Source organism: Camelus ferus, chromosome 32, assembly GCF_009834535.1.
Source record: "Camelus ferus isolate YT-003-E chromosome 32, BCGSAC_Cfer_1.0, whole genome shotgun sequence".
Classification (NCBI taxonomy): Eukaryota; Metazoa; Chordata; class Mammalia; order Artiodactyla; family Camelidae; genus Camelus; species Camelus ferus.
In genome coordinates, this window is record NC_045727.1 from 18351354 (window position 1) to 18363607 (window position 12254).

A 12254-nucleotide genomic window follows, 5' to 3' on the forward strand; every position below is an offset into this window, starting at 1 on the left:
TTGAGGGCATCGTTGTCGTGCGCCATGTCTTTGTACCATCTTTTTAACTGGATGAAATGACTGGAGGATACATCCCAGCAAAACAAGGGAGTCCACCAAGAAAGATGGAGCCCTGTGATCTCCTAAATTTGGGATTAAGCCTTGAGGAAAGGGAAGGGGAGTCCTAAGGGTGTGAGCAAAGGGAAGTCCCAGTTGGTGGTTGTGTAGGGGTTTTAGAGAATGGGGTCCGAATGAGAGGAGACAAGAGGGATGTTGCCGATGGAGATAATAATGGAACCGGTCAGTTATTTTACATGTGCTAGGAGGCTGAGGAGTGGGATGAATGAGCAACAGATGTGAGGAAACCCAAGTCAGTGAAAAAAAAAAATTAACTCTGGGGGGGAAAGAAGGCAAAAAGAAAGGAAATCTGGTAAACCACAACCCTTGCTTTTGAACAATGACTCCTAAAACACCGAATACTGAATTTCAAATTGCAGTATACCTGTATTGAGAGATCGGGGAAAGGGAAGCAGAAGGGATGGCCATGTAAGAGTACTAATTCCACATCTGTCAAGATAAGAAGCTCATAGATGGATGGTGTCTTAAATAGATGACTCACAAGATAATATACACGTATGATGCAGAACCGTGGAGATGTGTTCACGCAGAAAGTCAAACATGATTTCCTCTGGGGTGGGCTTCCGGAGGGAGGATGGGGCAAGGAACTTCTATTTTGCTGTTATACCCTTTTTTGTTTGCTTTCAGTTTTTAGAAGGAAATTGGTACACGTATGGAAAAGTGAGTGAAAGATACAATATGGTTCAGCAAGTGTTAAGTATTAGAATGTGTGGGTTTCCTCCCTGATCATAAACTTGCACTCCTGTTATAAGCATTTTTGTATTGTCTGAGTTCCTAAATGATGAACATATAAAGAATGAATTTAAGATTAAATATCAAAATTTACAGCTTGGGGCAGGTCAGGGGGTCGTTGCTGCTTTATTTGTGGTCTGGCCTCTTGAGTCTCCTTGCAGATTGCTTCAGGGTCCCTGGAGAGGGACTGCAAGGCAGCAGGGGTCTGATAGGCTTTGGGTTCTCCATCCATGTGGATTTCATAGGTGCCAGGCACCCGACCCCCTTCTGGAGCATCCCAGACTCGCTCGCTCACGGGGTCTGACCTGTTTCCTCGCAGATCCAGCATGTCGGGACTCCACCTGGTAAGAAGAGGCCGGGAACAGAAGAGGCTGGACCTGCACAGAGACTTCACTGTGGCTTCCCCAGCTGAGTTCGTCACGCGCTTTGGGGGGGATCGGGTCATCGAGAAGGTACGGACGGGGGTCCGAGCACCCAGGGTGGGGTGGGGTGCGTGAACCAGCTTCAGGCTTCAGAGAAAGGCCCTCCCCTTCACCTCTTCGGGGGGTGGGCAGATTTCATCAGCTTTCACCCTCATGACGGCCTAAAGCGACAGGTGCATGACCCCCCGTGCCACAGAGGAGGAGACGGGCTGCTGAGCAAGGTCGGGAGCCCCCTCCAAAAACCCTGGGGTGGGGGGAGCTTCATGCAGGGGGCGACTTTCTAGGTTCCTGGGAGGGGAGCTGAAAACCCAGCGCTGCCCTTCTGAGGCATACAGCCCCTTACAGGAGGGCAGACTCGGGTACCGGAATGACAGTGACCAAAGGAAACAGCTGATGTAGGCCATTTATAAAGGCTTTTCACATTGTTTCCCGTTCCACCTGGTGAAGGCCCTGACCACGTGCTGTTTGGTCATTCCTGTCGTATTCATGGTGAAGCTAAGGCTCAGAGATCTGACCTTGGCTGTCCAAAGTGATCCAAAGTGACGTAGGTAGTTAAGTGCTGGAGTTGGGATTTGAACGCAGGTCAGTTAGACCGAAAGACCTTTTTCTTTCCCACTTTACTTGAGGGTAGCAGCAGCAGCAGCAGCAGTAATAATAATAATAATAATAATAATAATAATAATAATAATAATAATAATAATAATAATAATAATAATAATAACAATAACAATAATAACAATAATAACAGCAACGGCTGCAGTTAATTGAGGGTCTACTCTGGGCAAGGCATCCTGCTGACTGCTTTACGTCAGCGCATCTCATTTAACCATCCCCACAGCCCTGTCAGTGGGTATCATTTTACAGAGGAGGAAACCGAGGCCCAGATGAGGGAAGTGGCTTGCCTGGGTCTCACGGCAGGTCAGTGGCGGAGCTGGGATTTGAACCCCGAGGCCACGCCCACACTGCAGCGTCATTAGTACAGCATCTCATACAGGCTCCCAAACCCAGTTGCAACTGGTCTCGCTGGCTGAAAATACACATCACCCACCCCCAACCTACCCCAGACTCTCGGAGTTAGAATCTCCCAGGTGAGGATCCAGGAGCTGTATGTTTGTCACACCCTCCAGGGGACCGGGTTGCATCAGCCCAGCTGGTGGTCGTGTTCAGTCCTCAGGAGCTGAGAGGCTGGCTGAGCCCGGAGCTGCTGCAGGGTGGCCTGTCCCCTCTCCTGGACCGCTCGTGGGAAAGCCGCAGCTGTGGGGACTAGAGCAGCAAGCTGGCCTGCAGCAGCTGTCTCCTTTGTGGGGCTGGCAGAATGTGCTGGAACAAATGGGGCCCAGGGAAACTGGGCCATCCTGAGGTCACTGTAGCCCTTCTCTCTTGACCCAGCCTTGCTCTGGTTATAAGGCTGACAAAGCCAGAGCCTGGCTGGCCGTCATCACTCCCTAGGGGGACATTTTTGGAAGGAGAGAAATAATGCTGTATCTGCTGTGACCACTCTTGGGATGTGACACTGGGCTCAGAGTCCCCTTCTGTAAAGTAGAAGCGAGCACATCCCAAATCTTTAATGAGACTTGTCCTTTAGGGCTGCCATGGAGATCAGTCAGTGATAGAAGGGCCTTAAAATTATGGACTTGCTATAGAAGTCGGAGCTTTGAAGCCATATACCTAATTTTTTTTTTTTTTTAGCAAGAAAGCTAGAACTTAGTTTTATTTCTTAGAGACCAAGCTGGGAGGTTAGCCGGTCTGAGCCCCTCATGTGAAGATGAAGCTCAGAGAGGGAAGGGATCTGCTTAACGCTACACAGCAAGTTCAGGACACAATGAGAATTGAAACCAGGACCCCTTCTGTTGCTGGGGACAACCAGCATTACTGCCTTTTCTCCTTCCCCAAACTAGGACCTTTAACCTTCTGGATGCAGAGGCAGCCACATGGGTCAGTTCAGAGCACATGTGGAGGGCTAATGAGTCCCAGCTCTGCCACTTAATAGCTTTGTGACCTTGGGCAAGTATCTTAACTCCTCTGAGTTTTAACATCTTAAACCCCAAATAGGGATAATAATACAATCTCTTTCAAAGAGCTGTTTGTGAGGATGAAATGAAATAATGTTGGTGAAATACATTGTACTGTAACTTGATATATATATACTAAATACTCAGAAAATGTTATGTGATCATGAAGGTGCCAAACAGGACTCAGAAATCATCCATCCATCCGTCATCCATTCAAGCATCCATCAATCCATCCTTCATTTGCGCTTCCATCCATCCATCCATCCATCCATCTGATCTTCCATTAGACCATCCATCCTTCCATTCACCCATCTCATCATCCATTTGATCATCCATCCTTCCATCCATTGCATCATCCATTCACGCAGCACCAGACTTTGAGTCCCTGCTTCGTGCTGGGCTGAGTGCCGTAGAAATTCAAAGAGGTACCGTCGGAGGCTCGTAGAGGTGAGATGAACCCGGGAGTAGCACGCAGCCTCCAGTACAGGTGGATGTGCAGCTCTGGCCCCTTCCTCATGTTCCCCTGTCCAGGTGCTCATCGCCAACAATGGCATCGCCGCTGTGAAGTGCATGCGCTCCATCCGCAGGTGGGCCTACGAGATGTTCCGAAACGAGCGGGCCATCCGGTTTGTAGTCATGGTGACCCCCGAGGACCTCAAGGCCAACGCAGGTACTTGGGCCCTGACCCCCTCCCCTTCTGCCTCCTCTGTTCATACCTGCCCTGCCCTCCTCCATCCCACTTGGCCCAGGTCCAGCCTGGACCCCAGACAGGGTCCGGAGTACCTCTGCTGAGCCCGTATTTATTTCCCCTTTCTTCTTTATTGAATTAAAATATCTGCTGATAACAAGAGCGACCCACGTGCCTTATAAAAATGCTAATAGTTAACATGCAAAATGAACATCTCACCTTTGAGAAACGTCCATGTTACAGTAGATTCGTGTCTTTGTTGGTGTCTTTGTTTTCTTCAAACTACCATATATGTTTGTCCGTGGTTGCCCTAGAGTCTTCATGGTTATCCTTTCAGTGGCCCTGTGGTTGTGTCCTGCAGATGTTCTGCCCTTGATTTTGGTCTCTCAATCGTTCCTCCCTTTTCTCTCCTCATTCATTCCAGAGTATATCAGGATGGCAGATCAGTACGTCCCCGTCCCAGGAGGGCCCAACAACAACAATTACGCCAACGTGGAGCTGATTGTGGACATTGCCAAGAGAATCCCCGTGCAGGTAGTCGGATGGGGCGCCCCAGTCTGCCCTTGGGGGACATGATGCTCTGAGCTCTGGAGCAACCCAATTCTGCAGTTTGGAAGGGACGGAGGAGCCAGATCCTATGAGACTCTGAAATCCGCAGCTGATATGACCCAGCAAAGAGCTTTTGGGCAGTGATGGTAGGTGGATTCTTGAAGGAAGACCTTCGTTCATGCCTCTCTGTATTTGCAGGCGGTGTGGGCTGGCTGGGGCCACGCTTCCGAAAACCCCAAACTTCCGGAGCTCCTGCACAAGCACGAGATTGCTTTCTTAGGTAGAGTGTGTCTCTGTCAGATACGTGGGAGTTGGGGTGTTGATGGGATGCTCTGTGGGTCAGATTCATGCTGCTATGGCCCTGTAAAGAGGGGGTCAGTTTGATATTCCCACATCATGCCTTTATGGTCAAGAGCAAGCAAGTCCAGGAGTGGGAGGGCACAGGGGTAAGTTGGCCAGGATAGGGAAGTAGGAGCTGCTACCATGGTTACCACAGCAGAATGATGCTGGGGCCAGCAGAACCCTCTGCAGGTGTTCCATTGGGTACTAAGATATCAGTCATGTTCAGATTTCTAAGTTGGTTTGGAAACCTTTCTGATGAGGCCACACCATTGCTTGGGCTGTTCTCAGGCCTTTGGAATGCACTCCCTCCTTGAGACCAGAATCTCCCATCTCAACTAGTTATTAGGTAAAATGATACCTATTGTCTATGGCATCTGTTTATTTAGGATTCGTATTTGTATCTGTATGCTTTGCTCAGTTACGCCGTCTGTCATCCGTGCGTGTGATCATTTACCATCCCCCCAAAGTCCCTGTTGCTGCTCCTTACCTCTGGGCCCACAGCACCGGCTTGTGTATAAAGCAGCTCGGTGCAGAATCAATACCTGATACTCACCTGAGGGTCTGCCTGGTGACCTGAGCTCGCTGATGTGTTCTTGGTCCACGGCCTCTCATTGGCTGTCACATGAGACTCTCGTTGTCTCTCATTTTTAACTCTAGAGGTTGATGGTCCAGCTCCATAGGCCAAATCTGGTCTGCTGCCTGCTTTTAAATAAAGTTTTATTGAAACACAGTGCTGCCCATTCACTTACGTATTGTCTCTGGCTCGTTACAGAAAAAGTTTGTTAACCCACGGTCTAGCATTTTGAGGTCTTGGCTTGCCCCCTTGGTCTAGCTTTTTGCTAGTGAATTTTGCGTATGCAACATAGCTGAGGTCGTAACTCATACCAGGTTTACAATCCACATGTGTTGAAAGTTGACCGATGAAGTAACAGAGTAACAGATTTTTTTTTTTTTCCTTCCCTGACTTGATGTTAAACTCCTTGAAAGCTGGGACCCGGGTACTTTTCTTTGTGTACTTGGTTGGCACCCAGCGTCCACAATCTTGTGCTGACTTGATTCTGTCTTCCCCCTTGTCCCCGATCCCTCAGGCCCTCCCAGTGAGGCCATGTGGGCCATGGGAGACAAGATCGCCTCCACCATCGTGGCCCAGACGCTGAAGATCCCAACGCTCCCCTGGAGCGGAAGCGGTAAGGGGCCCTGAACTTTGCTTTGGGGGAGCTCCTGGGCCCTGACTTACTACATGTGAGCAGAGAGGGTGACAGGCGGATGCTTTTTCAGTTCTCTCATTTAAAGAATTTAAATCATCAAGAAAATGGTACAGTTTCACTGCAGACAATTTAGAAAATATGAGAAGTACAAAAAAAGAAATAGAAATCGTTTATATCCCAGTGACCCGGTTTTGATCATTTGTTCTATTGTTCCAGTATTTTTTTTTTCTAGGCATATCCTTTAAAAACCCAGAGATCTTATGTTTAATAGTTAGTGACTTATTTTTTTCCTCACTAATGTTTCTATGTGAATAAATACACTTAACGACATTTAAAATTCCTGCATAGGATATTATATAGATGTACTATAATTTACTTAACAGCCCCCTATGGTTGTATGTTGAGGTTGTGTCCAATTGATTTTTTTCTAATTTTGAAAATATTAAAAGCCTTGATAATCTTGTGGCTGAATCTCTATGTACATTTTAATCATTTCCTTAGGCCAAATTCCTAAAAGTGGAATTGCTAGGATAAATTTAAAAAAATAAACAGGAGGGGGAGGGGATAGCTCAAGAGGTAGAGCACATGCTTAGCATGCACAAGGCCCTGGGTTCAACCCCCAGTACCTCCTCTAAAAGATAAAATAAATAAACCTAATTACCTCCCCCCCTCAAAAAAATATTTAAAAAATAATAAATAAATAAACAGGAATAAATAAATAAATAAACAGGAAAACGTCTCGAGTTTCCTATTCAATTTGATTTTTTTTTTCCTCCAAAGACTGAATTTTAAATTTGGAGTGAAAAGTTTGTTTTTGTTACCTTTAAAAAAATCTTTACCGGGTTTTGGAAAGTAATGATTCACATGCAAATGACTCCATAGGGTAGAGTCAGGATTTTGGGTGGATTCCGGTTAACATGGCTGTTCTTGGTAGACTCGGTCTGAATTCTCTAAAGCTTAATTTCCCATTCAGGGTTGAGTCAGTCCTTAAGGAAATTAAAATCCACTGTGGGAAGCTCAAGGACCTTGTCTGTATTCTCTTGGTCCAGAGTCTGGGTCTAGAGTGGCTTTGGTGAGAAACCTTTCTGATAAGGCCATACCATTTTTTTTTTTCATGTAAATAAATATATTTATAGTTTTATTTTAATACCGTGGTTTAAACCCAACACTTGATCATGCATTATTATATGTTACATAATAATGTGGTTTCTGGGTTGTGTCTGTGCTGCTCTTAGGAAAATGCAGTTTTTTGTTTGTTTATAAATATTTTTATTTAAAAATAAATAAATAAATATTTTATTTCTTAAGTTCAAGAGGTAAAAATACTTTCCACTTTTAACGTACATTGCCATATTGTTTCTAAGGTGTTACAAATACATTTTCACTAGAAAATTATGAAACTACTAGTTTCCTTTGTGACCCTCCAGGTCTGACGGTTGAGTGGGCGGAGGACGCCCTGCTGCAGGGGCAAAGAATTAGCATCCCCGAGGACATTTATGACCAGGGTTGCGTGAGAGACGTAGACGAGGGCTTGGAGGTAAACGCAGATTCTGGGGGGCCCAGGTTCCAGAACCTTCTCACCGTCCTGGTAGTGGCGGAAACTGTCCAACCTCTAAAGATGTCTGTCTGTCCTTTGCCCCCAGGCAGCAGAAAAAATTGGTTTTCCCTTGATGATCAAAGCTTCTGAAGGCGGTGGAGGGAAAGGAATCCGGAAGGCGGAGAGTGCGGAGGACTTCCCCATTCTTTTCAGACAAGTGAGCTGTTCGGACTGTGTGTTGGGTTTTTTTGGGTTTTTTTTTTTAAATTAAAAAAAATTTTTTTGGTGGGGAGGCTATAGCTCAGTGGTAGAGTGCATGCTTAGCATGCACGAGGTCCTGGGTTCAATCCCCAGTACCTTCATTTAAAAAATGAGTAAACCTAATTACTTCCCCCCACAAAAAAGAAAAAGCAAAAAAAAAAATTTTTTTTTTCATTTTTATACGTTTTTTTCCTACCGTTTGTTTATTTGCTTTTAGGGAATTATAGTTGATTTACAATGTCGTGTTAGTGTCTGGTGTACAGCATAGTGATTCAGTTACACATCTATATATTATATACTCTTTTCCATTATAGATTATTACAAGACATTGACTGTAGCTCCCTGTGCTGTACAATAGGACCTCGTTTATCTCTGTGTATTTCTCCATGTGTCTCTGGGAGTGGTGTTTGTTCCATTGTTGGCCACCATATTCTCTCCACTAACATTATTGTGTCACAATCAAGAGGACGTTTGCGGGAGCTAGAAGGTTCCTGTGTTGTGTTGCAAAGCAAGTATGTACATTTTCACTCACAGAAGTCCATGGTTTGTGTTAATCTGTATGTGATTTCCTTGGATGTTTGATTCTATGAATCAGTGTGTCTATAAATGATTTCAGAGCTGTAGTTTCAGAATATCTTTTTGTGACTATTTATCTATCCAGAGATGGGATATTTTGTACATTTTAGCAGCTTTGGTATTTTTAATATCTCTAGATGATAGGTTTTTTTAATTGTAGGAAGTAATCTTGTATTTACTTATTTGTAGCCGGTTTTCCACTTTTAAAACATTATGCCCCTTGTTGGCAATGTTTATAAAGATTTATACTGAACAATTTTCCTTTTCTTAACCCAACTATTTTAATATTTCTAGGTTTTCCTCTAGACCGTGCTTATATGGGTATTTTAAAGAGTTGTATACAACCTACACGATATTTTGTTCTACGTTAAAAAAATTCTAAATTGTAGATAATGAACATTTTTTTTTTACCATGTTCCAGTCCTAATAGTTATTTTGATGATGGTGGTACAATATTCTTGATGTGGCCATAATCCTATTTATCAAAACTTTCCTTTTTTGTTAAATGTTAAGCTAGCTTCTATTTTCATTATTATGAGTAATGCCACTGTAGTATAATATGGCATTTAATACTATAAATAATATTTAGACTTTTTTTTTTTCTTCTTCCGAAATTATTTTCTTTGGTAAAAACTAGGGGGAGAAGAAGGACTTAGTTAAATAGCATGCACTTAATGCACTTACAAATACTTACCAGTAAATTACTTACTGAAAAGGTTTGCCAATTGTATGACGTGGGCGACACGTGAATGTTACATAAAGCAGTGGTTTCACTGCACATGTCCCCATTGGGGCATGCCAGTTTGGGGGTATTTTGGGGTGGAAATTTATATTTTCAGAAAAGTTGCAACAGCAGTACAGACTTCCCATTTATGTTTTGCCTGTTTCCCCTCTTGTTAACTTGTGCCACGACTGACACAACTAAGTGAGGAACAGCGGTCCAGTGAACTCCAGACTTGATTCAGATCTCCCCAGTTCTCCCCACTACTGTCCTCTTTTCTGTTTCAGGATCCAGTCCTGGACCCTGCCTTGTATTTCGAGTTTGTACAGGAAGAAGCCTCCTCCTTCTTTTTAAAAAACGGTCTTTACTTTTTAGAGCAGTTTTTAATTCACAGCAAAATTGAGTGGAAAAGACAGAGCTCCATATACCTGCCCTGCCCCCCATGCACAGCCTCCTCCTGGCTTGCTTTTCTTAATTACATGAATGCAATATGAAAACGTTCTCAATGTCAACATTCAGACAATTCAGTGATATGTTAGGAGTGAAAAAGGAAAGGCCCCTTTTCACAACATCACCTCTCAACCCCTTCTCAGATGTAACCTCTGTTAGCAATTGGGTTTCTTTCCACTACTTTTACTGTAATACATACTTTTACACAGACATTTCACACAATTCTGTTCTATTGTTTTTCACATAAGTGGCATCATACCGTATATTATTACAAACTTGCTTTTATGTTATATTTTGGGAGGCAGTAATCAGGTTTATTTATCATTTGTTTATTTTTAATGGAGGTACTGATATATAACCCAGGACCTCTGGCATGCTAAGCACGCACTCTACCACTGAGCTATACCCACCCCCGCCAAACTTGCTTTAAAAAAATTTTTGTCTTAGGAATCATTCCATGTGAACACTTATTTTTACTTTCTCTTTAAGGATCTCTGGACAGTGTGCCTATGATACAATGCCTTTTAGCCTTTAAGAGTATGGAGTCAGTCAGTCTGTAGGTACCACTGAAGAAAGCTGGCTGGGAGAGTGAATTAAATGGGAGAGAGAAGGCTCCAGGGTAGTGTGTTTTGGTCCTTTTTTTTTGTTTAAAGAAACATTCCCTCTGTACACGTCGGAGAAAACCAAAGTGTACCCAACTCTTAACAGCACGTTATCTTTAGAAGACGGGGTTGTGGGAAAATTTTACTTAACTATATTATGTATTTTCATAATATTTGACTTAAAAACAATGAGGATGTAATGTCTCTGGGAGAGGTGAAACTGAAGGATCAGCAAAACCATGGACATCACTGCCATTGTTCCGACCTCTCTTTCGAGAACTTCCTGCTCCAGCCCTGAGCCAGCCGCCCTGCCTTCCCCCCAGGTGCAGAGCGAGATCCCAGGCTCCCCGGTCTTTCTCATGAAGCTGGCCCAGCACGCCCGTCACCTAGAGGTCCAGATCCTCGCCGACCAGTACGGGAACGCCGTGTCCCTGTTTGGACGTGACTGTTCCATCCAGCGGAGGCATCAGAAGATCATTGAGGAGGCGCCAGCCACCATCGCCATGCCGGCCGTGTTCGAGTTCATGGAGCAGGTGGGCTCTGCGAGCTCGGGGGATTGGGGGGGCGACCCCAGAGGGAGCTGCCTCAGCTCAGATCCAACAAGAACTCTCAACAGTCCCAGTTGCCAAAGTGGGGTAGGTGTCTGAGGAGGGACCAGGGTGCCTTGGGGTGGTGGGGGGGTGGGACACTCATCACAGAGATGATTTCAGCCTCTCACAGTGAGATTGCTGAGGTCTCAAAGTAATTTACACAGAGCAGGTCCTCAGGCTGCATTTGGTGAGGGAACTAGTAAGTGATCCCCAAGAAAACCACTAGAAACGCCGCGGCTTCTGTCTCTTTGCAGTGCGCCGTGCTCCTGGCCAAGACTGTGGGCTACGTGAGCGCGGGGACGGTTGAATACCTCTACAGCCAAGATGGCAGCTTCCACTTCTTGGAGCTGAATCCCCGCCTGCAGGTGGAACATCCCTGCACGGAGATGATCGCCGATGTCAACCTGCCGGCCGCCCAGCTACAGGCAAGGAAACGGGCTCCGAACCCTGGGGCTCCTTCTGCCCAGAGTGGGGTCCCCTGTGCTGCTTAGACTAGACCTCCCCACCCATCTCCTGGCTGGTGTCCCAGCGAGTGACTGTCATGATGTGTGGGTGGCATGGAGAGCCACGCAGGCTGAGAACCTTCCATGAAGTTGTCTGTCATCTTTGGCCATATAGCCCTTGGAGAAACTGGCAAAAAGCCTTGGGTCTTCTTGGAAAAATACATTTTATACAATTTCAGGGCATTTGTGGATCCCCCAATACCCATTCAATACCCAAGAAAAAATACTCATTTTTTTCCATTATGACCCCCCACCATGGAGCCCTTTGAACATTTTCCCCCTAATTTCTCCCCCATGAAATGTTAATATCACAGATAAACTGTATATCTATTTGGGTCCTATAGATATATCTATGCTTTATATGGGCAGACCTTGTTTTATTCCAGTTTGCTTTATTGTATTTTTTTTTTACAAATGGAAGGTTTGTGGCAACCCTGTGTCAAACAAATCTGTTGGCGCCATTTTTCCAAAAGCATTTGTTCATTTCGTGCCTGTATCACATTTTGCTAATTCTTGCAATATTTCAAACCTTCCACCAGCAAAAAGATTAAGACTCTCTGAAGGCTCAGGTGATGAGAGCATTTTTTTAGCCATAGGGTATTTTTTAATTAAGGTATGTGCATTGTTCTTTTAGACGTAATGCTATTGCACACTTAATAGATGACAGTATAGTATAAATGTAACTTTTATATGCAGTGGGAAGCCGAAAAATTTGTGTGACTTGCTTTATTGTGATATTCGCTTTATTGTGGGGTTGAAACCGAACCTCCAATATCTCCAAGGTCTGCCTGTGCATAGAAAGAAGATTTTTTCACCCTCAAGTGTAAATATTTGCCCTCTTGGGGGCAATATAACCCCCATGAGAACATGTCACCCAGAGTTAGGAATTCTTGCATTAATGGGAAGTCTTAAATTTTTAAAATTAATATCTCCTTCCTTCCTTT

The 12254-nt window shown here is 44.7% G+C and overlaps 1 protein-coding gene across 5 annotated transcripts in view; it reads left to right on the plus strand.

Annotated features, from left to right (window-relative positions):
- Positions 1-12254, plus strand: part of ACACB (acetyl-CoA carboxylase beta) — a 94697-nt gene that overhangs the window by 26471 nt on the left and 55972 nt on the right. For all 5 annotated transcript variants that reach the window (XR_004316645.1, XM_014551888.2, XM_032471622.1 and 2 more), the window contains exons 2-10: positions 1169-1301; positions 3815-3953; positions 4396-4505; positions 4719-4800; positions 5951-6049; positions 7498-7607; positions 7714-7824; positions 10541-10750; positions 11062-11232. Coding sequence is in view for 4 of the 5 variants with exons in the window: in XM_032471622.1 (XP_032327513.1) it covers positions 1169-1301; positions 3815-3953; positions 4396-4505; positions 4719-4800; positions 5951-6049; positions 7498-7607; positions 7714-7824; positions 10541-10750; positions 11062-11232 (1165 nt within the window). In the remaining variant the exon portion in view is untranslated. The remainder of the gene's footprint in view (positions 1-1168; positions 1302-3814; positions 3954-4395; positions 4506-4718; positions 4801-5950; positions 6050-7497; positions 7608-7713; positions 7825-10540; positions 10751-11061; positions 11233-12254) is intronic.